The sequence below is a fragment of the Corvus moneduloides genome, chromosome 1, assembly GCF_009650955.1.
Source record: "Corvus moneduloides isolate bCorMon1 chromosome 1, bCorMon1.pri, whole genome shotgun sequence".
In the NCBI taxonomy this organism is placed as follows: Eukaryota; Metazoa; Chordata; class Aves; order Passeriformes; family Corvidae; genus Corvus; species Corvus moneduloides.
The window spans coordinates 9,733,111-9,751,856 of record NC_045476.1 but is presented as its reverse complement, the minus strand read 5'-3'; the positions used below and the strand labels follow the sequence as shown (position 1 = coordinate 9,751,856).

Sequence of the window (18,746 nt, the reverse complement as noted above, 5' to 3'; positions counted from 1 at the left end):
TTGGCAATGGGACTTAGTACAGCATTCCACATAAACTCTCTGTGGAATGGAAAGCAGGGCTCAAAACACACAAAACAGCTTGAGCAGCTCAAGAGACAGCCACTCTTGCAGGAGGCACATTGTCCAGGATGCCTTGTACACATACTTTGAGGGAAACCCTTCAAAGTTTTTCAAGCAGTTCAGGTATTTCTGGCAACTGTATGTTATGCATTATGCAAGCAGTAATTGTTAGATGACTGAAAAAAAGAAAACTCCTTTTAAACAATGAAAGCAATGGTTTTGGAGTCTTTATACATGGGACATGAACAGGATTTGTGGGTAAAATACAAATTGTCAAAGCATCTTGAACTCCATAAACAATTTAAATACGAATTGAGCTCAAAGAGGATTGGTGTCATTGCTTCAGTATGGAAAGTCTAAATCAGCCATTTATTGCCAGCACTGTGTATTAGAGGATTCTGAAGAGACCTATAGCCAGGCAGCAAGTACTTGTTACTTAAAGCTCTACTGGCATGTACCTTTCCTTGGCAGGCAGACTCTTCCAACAACTGGAACTGAAGAAAAGCTTTTGGGTCCTGAATGTGTAGTGAGAGCAGAGAACTTGCTGTACCTTGGCACTGCCTGCCACTGTGTCCATTAGCTGTCATTGAACTTTCTATTTCCACTTTTACTGCCCTCTGAGGAATACCCAGGCTCTGCTGATCCAAAATAATATTTATTTCAACCAAAATGCATTTACTTCTCTACCACCTCTACTGTGATGAATTTCTATCCCTGTTTGGACCCTGTGTCTGCAGTCCTTCTGTGCCTCATGGATACCTCCATAAAATCTTTCTTTTGAATTTGACAGGCCCCTCTTTGAAATGTCATCAAATCAACTCTGTCTAAATTAATATGACTCCTTTGTTCCTTCATAAACCTATGTGTTCTTTGCTGATTAAGAGTATCAGTCTCATTTGTATTTATCTCTATACAGCTGTTCTAGTTCCATTCTTGTTCTTTTTTCCTTTCTACATGCTCTATAATAGGGCACTGAACTGTGATATGTTTAAGTAAAAAGAATTTGAACCATGATTTCTGGATTTCATCCATCAAGAATTTGTTTTCTTCTTAGGAAAAAAACCACTTAGCTATATATAAACAAAAATATTAGTATTTGATGAATCTCCTTCAACTGGTGTCTCTTTCATGTCAAAGAGTCACTGAGATTAGCAACAGAGGAAAGGGCTGAGAAATAACTGAAGATATTTCTTTTCACCTAAAATGCTGATTCATTGAAAACAAAACATCACAAAAGTCTGACTGTGTACAATCTTCTGTTGGAACAGATGCAAGCTTCAAAACTTCTTTGCTAGTTCTAGGATATGAGGACTACTAATACTTGAGATACTAGTTTCTGTCATTCCACAGAAGGAATAATGATGACAGTTCCCAAGAGTGTTTCTACACAGAATGTTAACAGTAATTTGTTAATTGGTTTCCCAGGCTACTCAGCTTCAACATCCTAATGAATCATTTGCTTGAAGAATCAAACACTGGGGTTTGGTGTCTGGCAACTCTTGTGTCCTCAGCTGCTGGGGCAGCCCAGCTGGGGACAGCCTGGCTGGTGGCTCCTCTGCACGGGGACTGCTCTGGGGTTTATTGCTGAAGAACCTGATGAGCCTTGGCATGTATTAATTCTACTCATGGCAACAACTGCTCTCTTAGCAGGATGCCAGACATCACAAAGTACAAGAAAGAACTTCTGAAGAGAGAAGACGGGAAGGATTTTCCAAAGCCTTGCAGTAATGATAAACCATTGGATTCTTGTGAATGATAAAAGAAATGGGTTTGAGATTGGTTTTTTTTGAAAGACTGATAGCTCTTAAGAAATTGTGAGGAGCACATCCAGACTGCCTGTGTCAACCAAGAGCCCGAAGAGGAATCTCGGACACCAGTCTCAGGAGTCAGAGGGGTTGCACTGTGCAATTCTCTGTGTCGAAGAGTCTTGACCTGAGAGCCTGCCTGGGAATCTCAGAGCTAATGGCATAACCAGTCTTTTCTGCAACCCAGCTGTGTCAGGAGTAGGTGCAATCTGGCCTTTCAGTCCACCTGTCACATACAGATCAAAGCCAATCCAAAGAGGTATTATTTTCTGTTACAATGAAAATACTTTTGTTACCTGACCATATACCATCCTACAAGTTTTTCTTTGTACATTAGTATTTCCCTCTGCTCTCAGCATGCAGGTTATAATACTGCCCATTAGTTTGTAGTATTTCTGTTTTATGATGTCAAAGATACTATAATCAGCTATTTCTTTTTAATATATGAAAATAATTTTTGCATATGCATTAAAAAATCTAAATTCTCTTTAACTTTTCTCATAGGAGTCTCCTTGCTTTGCTTGTAGCTGGTTACTTTGGGTGATATAAGGCTATTTAGGAGAGTTTTATGCTGCCTCCTCAGTCCCTTTTAATACATAGTACTTACATTACAGCACATATTAAGTCAATGGAAAGGCAACTCTAATATATTCTCATTCTTAGCTAAAAGCCAACATATAAAGGTGACTTCTGTAAAAGAAGGCATGGGCTAACATGTCACTTAACTACATACTTTCCATGCCTCGTGAGGCAAAACCCAGTTCCATGCCTGGTGTAAACTGCCAGGCAGTAACACGGAGTTGCCTTAAACTCTTGGTTCTCTATTCAGACCTCGGAAAAAAAACCACTTGTGGGGAAAAAACATTTAGTAATACAGCTGTTGCTCTGCACAGTGGTAAGACTGACCTTGCCAGGGATCACTTCACTCACCCCTCAACATTTTCCGTATGTGCCTGGCTTGAGGGGACCGTGTTCGATGATCTTACTTGTTTCACCGGCAAAAGGCACCCCGGTGCGGGCACCGACGTGCAGTCGGGACAGGCACCCAGGTTCCCTGCGCGTGTATCATGGGAAGAGGGGGTTCTCCAGCACCTGGGAGCGGGCAGCGAGGGGTAAGAGGCATCCAGTGCCCGGCAGCAGCCCGGGGGTGGCGGTGGGCACCTGCGGGACGCAGCGATGGGCGCCGGGCGTCCCGGCTCAGGGCACCGACTCGCACCTCTTATGGGGGGAGCGCCGGCGGCAGCGAGAGGGAGGAGGAGAAAAGGAAGGCGAGCAGAGGGGCTGGGGAGACGCGGGCGGGCAGGAGCCGGGGGCTAGAGGAGGAGCTCCGCGCAGAGCGACGGCGGGCACGGCCGCGGTCGGGCCGGGAGCTGAGGCGCCGGAGCGGGGCAGGTGCGGGAGCCGCCACCGCCGCTGCCCACGGGGCGGGGGAGCCGGCAGCGGCCCCGGGCCCTATGGTGCCGGGCGGGACCCGGACCCCGCTCCCCGCCTTCGAACGGGGCCCGCGGAGCGCCGCGGAGCGCAGCCCGCCGGGCCCGGCACTCGGTGGGCATGAGGACCCTGCCGATCCTGCTGCTCTCGCTCTGCTGCAGCCTGCGGCGGGTAAGTCTCCTGCGCACAGCCCGGCCAAGGGAGCGCTCGCCCCGCGCCAGACCGCGGGCCGGGGTGGCCCTACGGCTCCTTCCTGAGGAGCCTGTGCGGAGCCCTCCGGGCTGTTCCCCGCGGCTCCGTGGGGCGGGGGCTCGGCGGCAGCCGCGGCAGGTGCGGAGGCTCCGGCCCCGCCGCACACACTCCGGGAGGGACATCGGTGCCTCCTGTCGCTCGCTCTCCGGCTGTCCCCGGGCGGGGAACGCGAGGGGAGCGGGCGCGCAGTCCCCGCCGGGACCCCCGGGCGCTGCCCGCCTGCGCTCCCTGCCTGCGCCCCGGGCGCTCCGCAGCGCCAGGACGGCTCCGTCCCGGCTTCGCTCCGCCGGGCACGGTCCCATCCCCGCCGAGCCGCCACTCGCTCCCCGCCGTTTTCCCCGTAGCCGGTGGACACCGCTCGTTTGCGGAGAGTTTTCACGGCGCGCTGCTCGGGAGCGGTCCAGAGGCCACTGGCCGTCATCGTAGGGGGAAAAGCCCCCCATCAACAACTGCTCTATAATACGTGCAATGGGATTGGGATGTACAAAGTATTCAGAATATTGAAGTTTTCTTTAGGGCGCCTGCTTTTATGGTCTTTATATTTTCAAGCGTTTCTTAAGTAGTTTGTAAAAGTCAGTTACATTGATGGAAGTATGATACACACACACAAAAAAAAAATTAAAAAGCCCTTTAGAATTTTTTCATTTTTTTATTACTGTATAACGGGAAAACATGCTGAAGCTGCATGTCAGAGGAAATGTTTATCTGTCAAACTGCTGGTTTAGATGCCTTAGAAATTGCTAAGCTGCTTAAAACGCAGAGAGCCTCCTGAGGTGTATTTCCAGCTCAGTGTGCGCCTTTACACACGGTTCTGTATTCATTGGTGACAAAGGGTAACCTGCTGCTGGTTAAGCAGAGGGAAAGATGGATGAGCACAAGTCCTAAAGAGTGGTGAATGCCCTCAAAATCTTGATGTGTTTTGGGAGGTGGCCAGAGCCACATAGTCTGGAACCCTAAATCTCTTTCTTTAGCTTTGTGAAGTCCATCTGAATGAAATGGATGTATTAGAACAAAGTATAGTTAGTTAGCAGGCAGCCCAGCTGCGAAAAGTAATATGCTACCTTTGGGTGCTAACAAATGTATGTTTTCAAATTAACCTTTGCTATTAATCACTGATATTTTGGAAGTACCAGAAAAAGAAGTTGTTTATTCGGCAGCTTGCTGAATTGCGGTAGCTACTTTGACTTACCCTTCATTTAGCTAACATTTTTATTTACTGCACCTTCCTTTCCAAGATCCAGTAATTGTAATCCTTCTTGATGAGTAGGAAATCTACTGTCAGTTACTGAATGTTTGCACTTGGAAATTAAAAATAGCCAAAATATGTTCTGTGAAAGGAAAGTGATATTAAAAACGTTATGTATACGTGGGAATTTTATTCTACATGGGAGCTATCTGCAAAAAAGATAATACATAGTAAAACATAGGTATTTTCAGTATAATGCTATACTTTCAATTATAAGTTCTAGAAATCCTAATTCATGTTAAATATGTGTCTTTGAAAGGAAAAGAATTCTGCACTCGAAACATATCATTTCAATACTCAACACAGAGAAAAGACATGGAAAAGGAAGTAAGGTTCTGATGTTGTAGATGGTGAAATGAGACTTTTAGAGGAGAGACAGATTTTTGTGAGTTTTCATAACAGCCCCTGCTTTTATGCTCATAAACTTGAACTGTATTTTTAAAAGCTGTGCAAGTAGTTTGTCCACAAGGAGACTGAAGAATCACCAGGCTCTCAGTCCTAACTCTGGATCCGAGGTTTTGGGCCCAGAATCACAGCTTAATTAATTATTATAACTTTAAAAACATTACTGTGTCATGCATCAGAGATCATTACCAGATTCTGTTGTTAAATGTCTCCTAAAAATGTGAAAAAAAAGACAGAAACTTGGAGAGAGACCATATTTTTCTTGGTAATTACAAGTGTGAGGATGAGTGAAGTACTCCATATTCCCATTTTATTTTTTTAAGATGTGATTTCATTTGAGCTAATCAAACTGTCCCATCAGCTCCATTGATGTTTCCAATTTTTCCATTTGTCACTTCCTGCAGTAATTTCTCCCATGCAGTCTCTTACAGACTCCATGTGTTTCTCTGTGAGGCTCTGAATGCCTCTCTGAATTCATCTGACCCCAGTAAAGCTTCCCAGGGTCTCGTTTCTCTCCCCAATACTGCTGCATTCCTGTCTCTTCCCACAGACATAAACTTTTCTGAAAACCAAAGAACTGGGGGCAAGGCTTTGAACCAGTAAAGGCATTAGTGCTTTAATTTTTAAGCAGTGGGATTTTCTTCCTGTGTAGTATTTGCTTGAATCAAATAATCATGCTCTGGGGCCTTCAGGAGATAAAATATACATGGTGGAAAAGGGAAGAAAAGTAGAATTTACTGTGTCAAAGAGAATGAAGTTTGATCAGTTTTCATGTTCTGTGATTTGAATTAAACTTTCAGCTCTGTAACTTACTACAAAAGGGAAAAAGAGCAAATGTGTCTACTTTCCTGGATCAGTTTCAACTCAAGAGTTTTTCTGGAGAAAAAGATCTGAAGGCACAATATTGAGGAATGCACTAGAAAGCTAAATGAATGCTACAGGAGCAAGCCAGTAGATTATTTCAACATTTTGTTCTGAAAAGTCAAGGTGTGAGAAGCTAAAATGGGCATCGAATCTGAAAAGTGCCTAGCATGTGCTTGGGTGAAACCTGTGCCAGTTAAAGTTGTGGCTTTCATTATTGGTAGTTGCATTCTTCATGAAGCATTTTAATTCTCGTTTCAAGACATAATGTGTTTGTTAATTTGACACAGGTGAATGGTGTCCATCCAGAATGCAGATTGAAGCTGGAGATTCACAAGGAGGAAACAAGGTGCATGGAACTTCTAAAGAATGCAAAGCCAGTGGACTACAAAGGTAAGAAAAGAAAAGTTGTAATGTAGAGGTAACTGGAGTATTGAAGATTTTCTCCCTTTACCTTCTTTCCTGTTGTGATTGCAGTTTCCATAGTTGTCTGAACTGTGCTTGGGATTTTATGGTTTTTAGAATTTATGCAATTTTACATTAAATGTACTGCTGCAGCAAGCATGTGGTGAGAGGTTTGCAGGTGCTAAGAATGCACTGGCTGGGACAGCAGCTGGGGATGAACACATTTTCATGTGTTAAGGTGTTGTAGTATTTTCTGGCTGGCAGAGGATCTGCAGGCTGATGATGACAGGACCAGGAGAAAGAACAAATCTGAGGGAAAGCTGAAAGCCTTGGATCCAAGCATCTCTCTCTAGCTACTGTTGAGAGTAAAGTACTAGGGGCAGGAAGGATCTCTGGGTCTCCTAAGTGGACAGTGTTTCAGACAGAAGATCAGATTCACACCCAGAGGACCATGGAGTTGTGTGAAGGGAAACCCGGACAGTCGTGTTACACCCCAAACCCCAACCTTCTGTTACTTTATTGTTTTCATTTTCTTTCTGCATAGAAAGATAAATATATAGGTAGTGATATAGTGAACTGTAATTTATGGAAGGAAGAGGAATAGTAGATGTAAAGCGTTTTGCTAGGTTTTTGGGTTTGGGGTTTGTTTGGTTTGGGATTTTTGTGGGGTGTTTTGGTTTTTTAGATTTCATTATATTTCCTTGCTACATTTTTGTGTTAGCAGAACATGATTTTATGGAGAAATGACATTTTTCTTGTAAGTTGAAGCTGCTGGTAAAGCCATTTTTTCAGCAAGCAGAATACAAAGGCAACAGATAAATTCAGCTTGGCAATATGTGGTTTATTTGGGCTTTTTGTGTTCATTCTGTTTTGAATGCACTCTGAAGATGACTATGGGACCTCAGAGACCTGCCATCTGCAGTGCTCTTTGAGCGTAAACATGAGTCTAAACTCATGATGCCTTTTCCACCTCTCCTCAATTTAAATGTGTAACTCTCTCCATGCATATTCTAATATTAATATGTATAAAATAAAATAATTCAACATTTTGTATTTTATTATAATTTCTCCTTTTTATTCATCCAGATTAGTAATTTAAAAAAACCCGCAAACTCTTACTGGAATAATTCATCTAGATTTATGGCTTTTATTTATATATGAGTGGTGAAGAGAAATGGCTGCTACATAAATAATACTAGTGTGAAGCCAGATGGAGAAATAATTAGTAGCCCAGCTTAATGAATCAAATCATGAACCAATAAATTCACTGTTAGCTGTTTCATGGCTTTGAAAGTCAAGACTTCCTCAAGATACACTTTTGTGATCCAGATGCTGGCCTGCTCCGAGGGTATCTTTGTGATGCACACCAGTTTTATTTTGGGCTCCCTAGGGGAAGAAAGAAGTTTGCTGTTGGTGTTTTCTTCCCAGCCCCTTTTCACTGGAAGAGGGGTGCCTCTTAAAGGCAAACTTCTGTGAAAGAAAACTCATGTCTTGGAAGGACACAGGATGTCTGATGGTGTTGATTCAACCCTGCAGGCAGTGGCAAAACAGCAGTGCAATGATTTATACATTTTATTGAATGTCTGTCTGAAATTAAAGGAATATTCCATTTTGTTGGAGACTGGAATAAAGCCCCTGTGGTGATGAACCTTTAAAACTGCATGTTTAATATTACAGGAGAATTTGTTCTAGGCTTCCTGTTACAGATACCTTTACCAAGAACCTTCAAAGAGTAGCCTATGTTAAATGTATGCATTTGCATTTACAAAAATAGACATTCTCTGTGTGTCCTTATTTTCCTAATAACCTCTCTGTAATCATACAAAGAAGTAAGGACTATTTTGAACAGTAACACTCTGACTGCTGATGAAGAAGAATTACTAATGAAAATTGGCAAGCTGGAACTAGTCCAAGTCGTAGCTCCACATGTAACTTGTAGAATATTTGAAACATAATTCTTTACAATAAATTCCAAAATGCTATTCCACTTTTTCCTGAATGGGAAAGATGGTTATACAGCCCTTTTCATGCTTTTCTAGCTTTAGTATGTGCTACCTGACTTAAAAAATCTGTTAATGAAATCTCATGAAGGTACTGTCTTCAATTTGGAAATAAAGGTTCCCTGAGATTTTCCACAGAAGGCTTGGACCTCGATTATCAAAATCAGTGGGAACATTTTCATTAATTTTTTGGGCACCTGGGAAACCACACCTCTATGTCATCTCTATGCTCCAGAATTCAGCTGGCATGCACAGCTACTGAATTTTGGAGGATCCAAATTGTATGGGACAAGTAGTCTCTTCTTAGAGCTAGATGGCAATTATGTATTGGAAATCTTGTCTAATCTTCTCAGCTCCCAGTTAGGGATATAAAAAGGAAACATTTAAAGGCAATTGAGGTTTATTTGACACGATAAAATGGTATTATACCTGAGCTGCCTCAAGACATAGGCTGAAGAATTTCAGTGAGTAATTTTTGCATTGCGCCTAAAATCACTGACTGTGAAGTCTATGAAGCACTTCCTTACTTCATGGCTTAATAAAGCCAGTAGTGTGTTTTGCAAAGAAGCACTGTCTAAAGACTATGTAAGTACCCTTGGAACAATGCTAAGGGTATGCTAAAACCAAAGGACACAGTTGATCTAAATCTGTTTATTTGCCAGTGTCAAACTGTGAGACACCCAAACCTCTTGCTTTGCACCTTTTGGGGGATTTTCAGGCATTAGCACATACTTTTCCATTAGTGGACAGCACTGCACTCCATTTAGGGAAGAAGTCACTCTCCAAAGACCTGTGGCAGTGCTTTCCTCTCTGTAGTGCTCTTTAGAACATCTGGTTGTTTATTTTATGAAGACTGCATTAGCTTCTATCCACATTTGTTTTCATCTTTCCTCCTATAATTTGGCCCCTGAAGTATGGATGCACCTTAGCTGGCAGCCTAGGAGAGGTTGGTTTTTCTTGGTGCACATTTTATTTTCGAAGGGCAGATGAATTGCATTCTAACTAGCCGATAGTAGCTACAGATTTTGAAGTTTATATGGAAAAAACTATTTTTTTTGATCTGCTACCCATAGCTTGTCTGATTGAAAATACATAAAAATTTTCCTGCTGCAAATGTCTTCCTTTATTCCATATTTAGAATTTCTCTTTATAAAGAAACTGGCTCATTTCTCTTCAACTTTAAGTGAAAAATGAAATCTTATGGTCAAAAATGTTAAAACTCACTCAGCAGAGTTTTTAACAGGGTTCTACAACAAGAAGTTCTAAAAAGATTTCATTATAAAAAAACTAACTTTAGGGGTTTTGATTCATCTTCGACTCAGTGGCTACACAGTTAAATGTGTCTTTTCAGATCTTGCTTTCCAAATATGTTTTTTTGCGAGACCCATATGTCAGACAACATTTTTAATTTTAGATATGGCATCTTAACTTTGAGGAAAGGATGTAGATGAAAAGAAAAATGGCTTTGGAAAGAATTTCATAAACCTCTCAAAGAGAAGCTTCATAATGCAGCTAGCAATAGGAAATTGAAAGAGACAAGACTACCAAAATGATGCTCTTAGTTATTCATAAGTTTAAAGCAAGAGGGACCAATATTGCTGTATAATCCATTCTCCTGAATTGCACTGTCAATAGAATTTCCTTCAGTGATTCCAGCGCTGAGCTCATGATCTTGTGGATGAAACAAGAGATGTTCAGAACAGTGGGATGAATATTCAAATGTTGGACCTGTGGCAGGTTGTCCAGAAGTTAATTTATCTGACTAACTTACCTGTTAAGGTTGTTCATCTGGTAAGAAACATGCCTATTTTGCATTTACACCCCCCACACACACCTCTGTGTATAACTAGGCGAACCTGGTGATCACTCTATCATCCACATTAGTCAATAGAAGACTGACACAAAGCCAGATGAGGCTTTCCTTTGCTGCATGAAAAGGAATCTCCTCAAGTTTCCCCCTTTCTTAATGCTCCCTATCTCATCAAGGTCTTGTGTCAGGTTTTGTTTAGTTTTGAAGCTATTGTTTCTGTAAAATGAGTCAGTAGTTCAGACTGCAGTGGTGCTGAAAGTAGAATTAAATGAGATGGTGGGATCATGGAACTTCTTTCGTGCAGCACTAGTAACTCTTGGAAGAACTTTAGCTTTCTTGAATCCCTATGCTGCTGCTTTTCCAGCTGTAGTGCAGACATGTTGCTACTTCTTAGTTCACACACTTTTTATGAAGGAAGCCAAAGGGGCTGCTTTGGATATTTGTCTGTTTCGGCTTTCACAGATTGAAGTGTCATCATTAATGACACCACATAAAACAGATCATCCTTACAGTATTGACAATGTCTGGGCTTTGTGGAAGTTGTACTTAAATATTTGAGGGCAGAAGGGAGGCAGAGCTTTGTATTTTGAGGAGGCTGGGTGAGAAAGGTGAGAAAGAGCCTTGAATGAAAGGAGTTGCCTACTGAAAAATAACTATTAGTAAATAAAATAGCAAAGACCAAGAAAATTTCCTGATCATTCAAAAATCTCATATAATAAAGTTTACTAAGAGTGACAATAACAAACCCTTTTGGAAAGAACAGAAGCAGCAGGTGTCCACAATGATTCTGAAGACATGAAATTTCTGCTCTACCCAAAATGTGAACAGCAATTCAGCAGCAGACATTAATATATGGCATTTGTAGCTGTGAAGAAGGAAAATGCACAGCCATAAGTGAATTTATTGTGTTTTCCAGAAGACTCTGAAGGAAATACTGCCCAGCATAGTTTTGCACTTGAGTCCTGATAAAGACAGCAGTGGCCATGGCAGTGTATTCTCCATGACATCCAAAGTTCAAATACCACAAGGAAGAAATTTTGAATACCAAAACACTGAAAGAGCTTCAGCTAATACAACACATAGCACATAGGTTAGACATAATACATACTAGCAGAAATATATGGTCCTACTTCTTAATAGAGACTTTTAATATTTTGTGATGGAGTTTATATGAACAGGAGATGGATATTTAATGGTATTTTTGAACAATGTACAGCATGCCAGAATTGGGGCAACATAAAGATGAAGGTACCTCTTACAGCTTTGACTATACATACATTAATATATTTGCATAAGAATAGAAAATAATGTTCTTATGGTAAGATTAGCATGCCGTCCAGTCATACAAAAGTAAATGCTCTTGTCTCCAAAGGACATTTTGAGTAATTGGAAAGCAGGATTTTCTTAGAAAATTTGGTTGAAAATTTGTTTTCTTTTTAGGAGGTTTTTTTTTTCAAAGTTTTAGCTGGCAACTTCCGTATTTCCCTACAGAACCCTATAAATATATAAATGACATTAAATGTAATACTGGCCAATAGATTTTTGATTCTCTAAAGGGAAACTGTTCTTCAAAAGGGAAATAAGACATTTCTTCAGAAGTGTTTCATTTAGTGAAAATGCAGAAATCCCTTAGAAATCTCAGAAACAGCATTTTTGCCATTCCTGGTAATAGAACTGGCTTTTGAAGAACCTATGAACTGCAAACATTTTAGGTAAGTATGAGATAAACTTTATTGGTTTCATCATTCTGTTTAAACTAGTTAAATCTGATGTATACTGTAGAATTTCAAATTTCTGTTTGCTGTCTACAAGTAGTGTTCGTTGACCAGAAATGATGTTTTTTATATCAGCGCTTCCTCAGTATTTGTGAGTAATTGGAGCTGCTTCTTGACCACACTGTAGCCAGTGCTTTCATCCTCACACAGCTGCAGGTGGGCAGCTTCACACAGAGGGGCTTTGGGCAGGCAGGGTCTGGCAGGGTCCTTCCCCCCAAGTCAGGGCAGCCGCAGCCCCAGCCCCGGGCAGCTGTCACCTCCCTGTGACAAGGACATCAGCCTGCAAGGTGGGTCAGGACCCAGCCTGGCACAGGGCACCAGGGTCGGGCAGAGACCTGGGATGGCTGGGCAGGGCCACAGCAGAGGGCTGGGAAGAGGCAGGCACGGCTCTGAGGAGGATGAAGGCAGGTGCAGCCCCAGCATGGCTGAAGGTCCAGCCCTGGGCTGAAGGTCCAGCCTGTTTGAGAGCTCAGGGCCCTGACAAAAGCACGTGGCAAATAACTTCAGTGAGGCAGTGTGGAGCAACAGCTTTTTTTGGAACTGTCTCATTCCTATTCCCACTCTAAGCAGTTCTGCTTTGCTCCCAATTTGCTAGCTTGCTACTTGTGTAGCACCTCCTATTCATTTCTTTTTTATCACTTGTGTGCAAATGCAGAAGGAATGTCAGTCCATATACACGTTCGTAATTCCCATGCGACCTAAGTTCCATTCTGTGGCACACAGACCTGCAGTCTAGAAATCATTGCCCATGAGAGGTGAGATGGCTCCTGCTCTGCCAAGTACAAAAATCAAAACGTTTCTCACCCTAATCTAGCTGTCGACTTTCTTACTCATTTTCAAAGCACTCAGTTGTTTTTTCATGTTTTATGCATGCCTAGACAGTTTTAAAAAATGCTAAACGTCTCTTGCAAGTGACAATTTTTAAATCCAAATACAAAGTGCCACCTAGTGGTTATAGATTTATAAAATGTGTCTATAAACAAAATTTTCCAGCACAAGCCCCAGTGTTTCACTGAGATAAACTCTATTGGTTTCATCATTCTGTTTAAACTAGTTAAATCTGATGTAGAAGAAACACACATAGGTAAGTGAACTTGTTGCTCAAAGACTGGATCCCAAAAAGCAGGATGATGAATGTAGTGGCAGTGCTTATGTAAGCTGAAGAAAATGAGAAACAAAATGTGGTTTATAGTCTGTTATGTTTCCTTTCACTATGAACTATCTGCAAATGCATGACAAGCATTAAAGACCAAACAGTCAAATAAAGTAAGTGATCTCATTGAAACTAGCTAACAATAGTATCTGCAGTATCATCTGGAGGAACAGGAGAGGGGATCAGTAGAAGAGAGACTTTTGAGCGAGTCACTGAGCAAGGGTTTTCTGGGAAGTTTGGTTGTTTCCTTGGATATGCTGTGAATGACACATCAGAGAAATAAATGGTGCAAATGAAGAGATTGAAAACGTTCAATGCAGGGTGCAGGAGTGTTCTTTTAGATACCACAGAAAAAGGGATGAAGAACCTTTTTCCTTTTTGCCTTTGCTAGTTTTATTAACAGTTGTTAATGGCTTAACCCCAGAGATCAACCCAGCCCTGCACAGACACTCCCTCGCTCCCACACCAGCAGGATCACAGAGAGAATTGGGAGGGTAAAAGCTGGAAAACTCTTGGGTTGAGATAAGGACAGTTTAATAGGGAAAGCAAAAACCGACTGTTCAGCACAAATCCAAAACACAGCCCCTTATTAGCAACTGTGAAGAAAATTAACTCTATCCCAAACAGAACCAGCCCAATCGGTAAAGAAAAAGGTAAAGAACATAATAGTAGACATGCAGAAAAAGTTGAGGAGCTAACACAGATCTAAGCTGGACTGGCTTTATATGTACATATCAAAGTGAAAGGACAAAACCACTCAATGCTTGAGAATTTATTGAAGCACAGTGCAAACATAGAGACTAAATCCAATAATGAACATAAAAGAAAAAAGATGTACATTAAAGTACATCTGGGTACTTAGACTATTTAAAAAATACTATAAATAAAGAAAATTACAGACATTATGTGAAATAAACATTGGAGCAGTATCAATTTTGCTTAGGGAGTGAGCTACTTTCTATAGAAAGTATCTTTTTACTGGTAAAATTGTTACCAGAACTAAAACTTAAAACCTTATTTAAAGCTAAAAAATATAAGTATTTTGTATTTTACTTGATTAATATATCCTTCAGAGACAGTAGGAAACAGGCCTATGTATGTGAGAGATGGGTAAAATTTCCAGAAAATGAGACTTTAGATAATGATTTTATGAATGACAGTCCAGAAATCTTAACACTGGATTAATTAATAGATGGACAAAGAGCTGTAGAGAGTGAGTAGAGAGGAGAATATTAAGTTTGATCAAGCTAGATATTCTATGTAGAGAAAGAGAAACATTTAGCATAGTATTTACCATACCTTCACTTCCGAACAGTGTGGTATTTAAAGCTTTGGGGTCACTGGAAAGAAACAGGCAATTGTTTGGGGCAATGAATCTGGCCAAATTTCATGTGTTTTAGGATGAAGTGCATCATTCTCCATCACATTCTGACGTATGTCATTGCATATGTCATTGTAAAAGGATACTATGGTGGGTGAAGAGCAGTATCTGGAGACTTGTGAAACTTACCAAGATCCCCAGTTGTGCCACATCTTTAATTTCCAAAATCAGCAGGGAATTAGTTGCTAGTTTTAATTTTGCTGAATTGCACTTGTGCTCTACAAAAGAGATACATTTTTGGGATGGAAGAGACAAATTGATGCAAGTGTAGTAAGAGTGGACTCATTAATTTTATCCCACCTCTGTGTAAGGGTAGGGTTTTTTAAGAGAAGAAGAAGATAAAATACTGCAATATTGTTAAAAATCTGTAGTAATTGGAGGAAGGGGGCAATGAGTGTGATTTGAAAGCCCAGAAGGTGCATTGTTGTTTAATAGTTGTAATTCTATCAGTAATTACACAAGTAACACCATTTTGGCATTCAGACCTGACCAGTTTTCAGATGCCCACTGTGGGCATTCAATAACTCTAAATGCCTCCAGGACATTTCAGCAGTGTTCTCAGATGTCCTGTATCATAATCAATAAGCCTGTAGATATACATAAATTGAGGGTTAATATTCTTGGAATTCTGACAACAGTCACTTGAGTTTCACTCATATGATTTTTGACGCATTTGAATGTAGTCTAGGTGTAGGAAATACGTCTTTGGTGTTATTTCATCCATTTGATTTAAGGCATCTGAAACAGTATCATTCTCTCATGGGCCATAGTTGCCTGCAAAGTCCTAAAATACTGAGGAAAAAATAGGGAAAAAAACATATTCCCCAGAAACCATTAGTGACTAGTGAGTGTTTTGAGCATCAAAATCTTGTATACTGAGTTCCTTCCAGCAAGCTGGCTTTGAGATTTGATACAAATCGTGTTGATTAATTTTGGTAGGAATAGGACTTGAAGCTCAATTTTTCTACATAATGTTCCATTTAATTGAGGCTTGAATAAGAGTATTTAGTCTTTTTTTTTGTGGAAAACGTAGCAATGGAGCCCTAAAGTTCACATTGTTCAGCTGCCTGTTCGGCAAAACCTTAGCTCAGTCCATATACAGCAGCATAGGAAAAATTTATAAAGGCCTCTGGGCTGTTTGCAGATTACTGTAACAAACCCACCATTTTACAGAGAGTGGATTAAACAAAAGGGAATTTGAGAAAGTCATCAGCTTCCATGGGTGTGCATGAACACTTTCATGACTCATCTCAGCTCTCACTGTTAGTGGAAATGGGGTTGAAATAAAAACGTCTGAAGTCTCACAAGATGATAATTATTCTTGTGTACTCCAGGGCTTGTTTATGCTGGCTCAGGCAGTCTATCAGTCAAAGCCAAAAGAGTTTCATTTTGTCACTGTAGTTCTGAGTGCCAGCAGATGAAGAAAATAGCTTCTTTGTCTTTCTGATTACTTGTGTGTTGTTGATGTTGTTTTTGGCTTAAAATCAATTGGGGAGGAAGCATGACCTGAACTGGTTCAGGTAAACATTCTTTTACTTTGTGTAAGCCCTGGTGTTGCATCATAGAGATTTGGACTTGATTTTGACTCAGAACTGCAGCTCAGGAAGCACCTAGGCATGTTGAAATTCCATTGACTTCAAAGGCTATGAAGGTGACCTGCTGAGATGTAAACCTCAGAAACTGTATACAGATGGCCAAGCCACCATCAGAGATCTCTCAGGGATACTGTCAGTAATGCCAAGAGGCTGATGCAGCTTACAGGGCAGTGGAGGGTAAGGCATTATGTTATCTATGCACAGAGATAAACTTTGTGAAGTGTTCCCTTTAGTAATCCCTTATTTCTGGCATCATCTTTCTGAATATAGAACAGATGCTGCATTTAGAACTGTACAATCCTAAGAGGAGTGAAGAAAGACCCAATCCCCACATGCGAATCCTCTGGAGAATTGCACTTCCTTGGGAAACTATAAAGAGGACTCTGTGGAATTGGTGATCAAATGCAGAATTTCCCCCATAATCCTCCTCTCATCATCTCCAAACCTTGTTCTTGGTACCACACCGAGGCTCCCTCCCAGCTATCACACTTGGATGGATGTTTCCAAAGGAAAGCAAGGCCCATGGGAACACTGTGCCACTGGCTTTTCTTCATGCTGCAGCTAGGACATAGCCTTGGGACAAATCCAGCTGCTGGTCCTGTAACACATTCTTTGGTTTCCTAGTTTACGTGTGCTTTGAAAGTAACTTAAACTTTGAGAGCAGGATGCTGCACATTTTAAGTCAACACAAGCTGTCCAAGTTTAATTGCACTAAAAAGTTTTTATACAAATATAGAACTTCTAAATATTCCTTTTCAAGTTTCATTTAACTCATGTGGCTTGATTTTGGGCATGACCTCACTAGCACAGAATAAATTAATAATGAATTGCTAATGCTATAAATATTCTGAAGAATAATATGGCTGTGAGCAGTTCCTAATCCAAGTTTTATGTTCTCTTCTGAAAGGAACAAACTGTCCCTTATACTGCTAATAATCTTATGGAGATAATACCAGTGGGATAATGGTTTGGTTTTTCTCTTTAGCATTAATTACAAATTTAAATTGTTAATTGCCTTATCTGAAGACATAAATGCCCAGAATTTTGCACATGGTTTTTTTTTAATAACTTGAACTGAGATAGTACGAGTAACATTTCCTTATTTCTTTGTCCTCACAAGGCTTATATTGAGAAACTTTCAGAACTCTTTGCTTAGCATAGAAGATATGCATTATAAATAGACACCTTTAAGCCGGGCATGGTTGAGCCAAGTGCCTATAGCAGCTACAGGAAGATTTACACTCATTCACAAGATACAGCCTTTGAGCCACATTAATAGAGATATCAACATGGGCAAAGCTGTAGCAAGTTACTCCCTACTTGTAACAAGCAGTTACTGCCACTATAAACCATGTCTATGAAATTTGAAGGCCCCCTTCCCTTCCTGAAACCAATACATAGAAGCATTCCGTGTTCAAATGTCTGTTACTTAGTTTGAGAGATTGTTCTGTTAGTCCACGCCTATTGTTCCAAACATTCTCCAGTCATGATGCATTCCTATCATATGTGGTGCTGAGTCCAATGAACTACTTAGATATTTATTTGTGATTTGAATCTGCTTGATAGAAAACTCCATTTTAATTGTGATTAAGAAATTCTCAAAATTTTGCAATTCTTAATAATCCATATCAATGCTCAGGAGTTATTTTTTATTATTTTTTACTTTTTCTTAGCATCCTCACATCACAATGACATTGTTTTCATGAGACATTTTGCAAACAATGTATTAGCAGACCTAAAAATTGGCTGGTTAATCAGCAGACTCTTATGATTCCTTTAAAGTTTTCAAGAAAACATCATCTTTGCAGCTTTATTGAAGGAGTCTAATGTTTTTTTAACCCCTCATCCAAAGCTTTTACCAGGTCTTTATAAGGTAAACCCAGCTTTCAAGTATGTTAACACTGGTTTGTTTCAGGATGTGCTGGAGTTTGGGATAACATCACCTGTTGGCATCCTGCGAAGATTGGAGAGACTGTCACTGTCCCTTGTCCAAAAGTATTTAGCCTTTTTTCTGGCAAACCAGGTATTTTATTTTAAGCTGTATTTTTACTGGCTTCTCTCTGGTGTTCTGTAACATAATATGCTAAAAATGGTTTATTTGGGGGTTTTATTTTCTTTATAGAGTTAAAATTCTTGTCAGAGCTGTTCAGGATACACCATGAAAAGACAAAATTATCATGTTTGTGTTTTGTTTGGTGTTAAGTTAGATACTAAATATATTTTCTGATACAGTGACACTCACCAAAGCTGCAGACACTGCTTGCTCTTTTTTGACCTGTTCTGTTAATTGCTAAGGCAGCTGTGCCTGACTGACATCTCTAACAGCTGCCAGCAGGTCACATGTAGGTTGTTCCTTCTGTGCCTCAGGAGGGGAGCTTTGCCTTGCCTTTGTGAGAATAAAGAGCCCACATTAACAGATAATACCTAAAAATTACTGCTATTGCAATTTAAGGTAGTTGTTATGAAACCTTTTATGCTGCTTTTTAATAGAACTTGAAAAGAGCTCATCAGTGTCTCAGACTGCTGAAACAATTAACTGGTTTAAGTCTACCATATTCTGCATCATC

General features: G+C 40.6%; 1 protein-coding gene across 2 annotated transcripts in view; it reads left to right on the top strand.

Annotated features, from left to right (window-relative positions):
- The first annotated feature begins 2,832 nt into the window (after positions 1–2,832).
- The window catches only part of VIPR2 (vasoactive intestinal peptide receptor 2), a 51,802-nt gene continuing 35,888 nt past the window's right edge, over positions 2,833–18,746 (top strand). Inside the window, exons 1-3 of one of the 2 annotated variants that reach the window (XM_032099424.1) lie at positions 2,833–2,977; positions 6,351–6,453; positions 18,095–18,202. In XM_032099424.1, the coding sequence (XP_031955315.1) occupies positions 2,933–2,977; positions 6,351–6,453; positions 18,095–18,202 (256 nt within the window). In that variant the 5' untranslated portion in view covers positions 2,833–2,932. Of the gene's footprint in view, positions 2,978–3,227; positions 3,468–6,350; positions 6,454–18,094; positions 18,203–18,746 lie in introns of those variants that run through there. The other variant, XM_032099415.1, reaches the window with a different exon arrangement.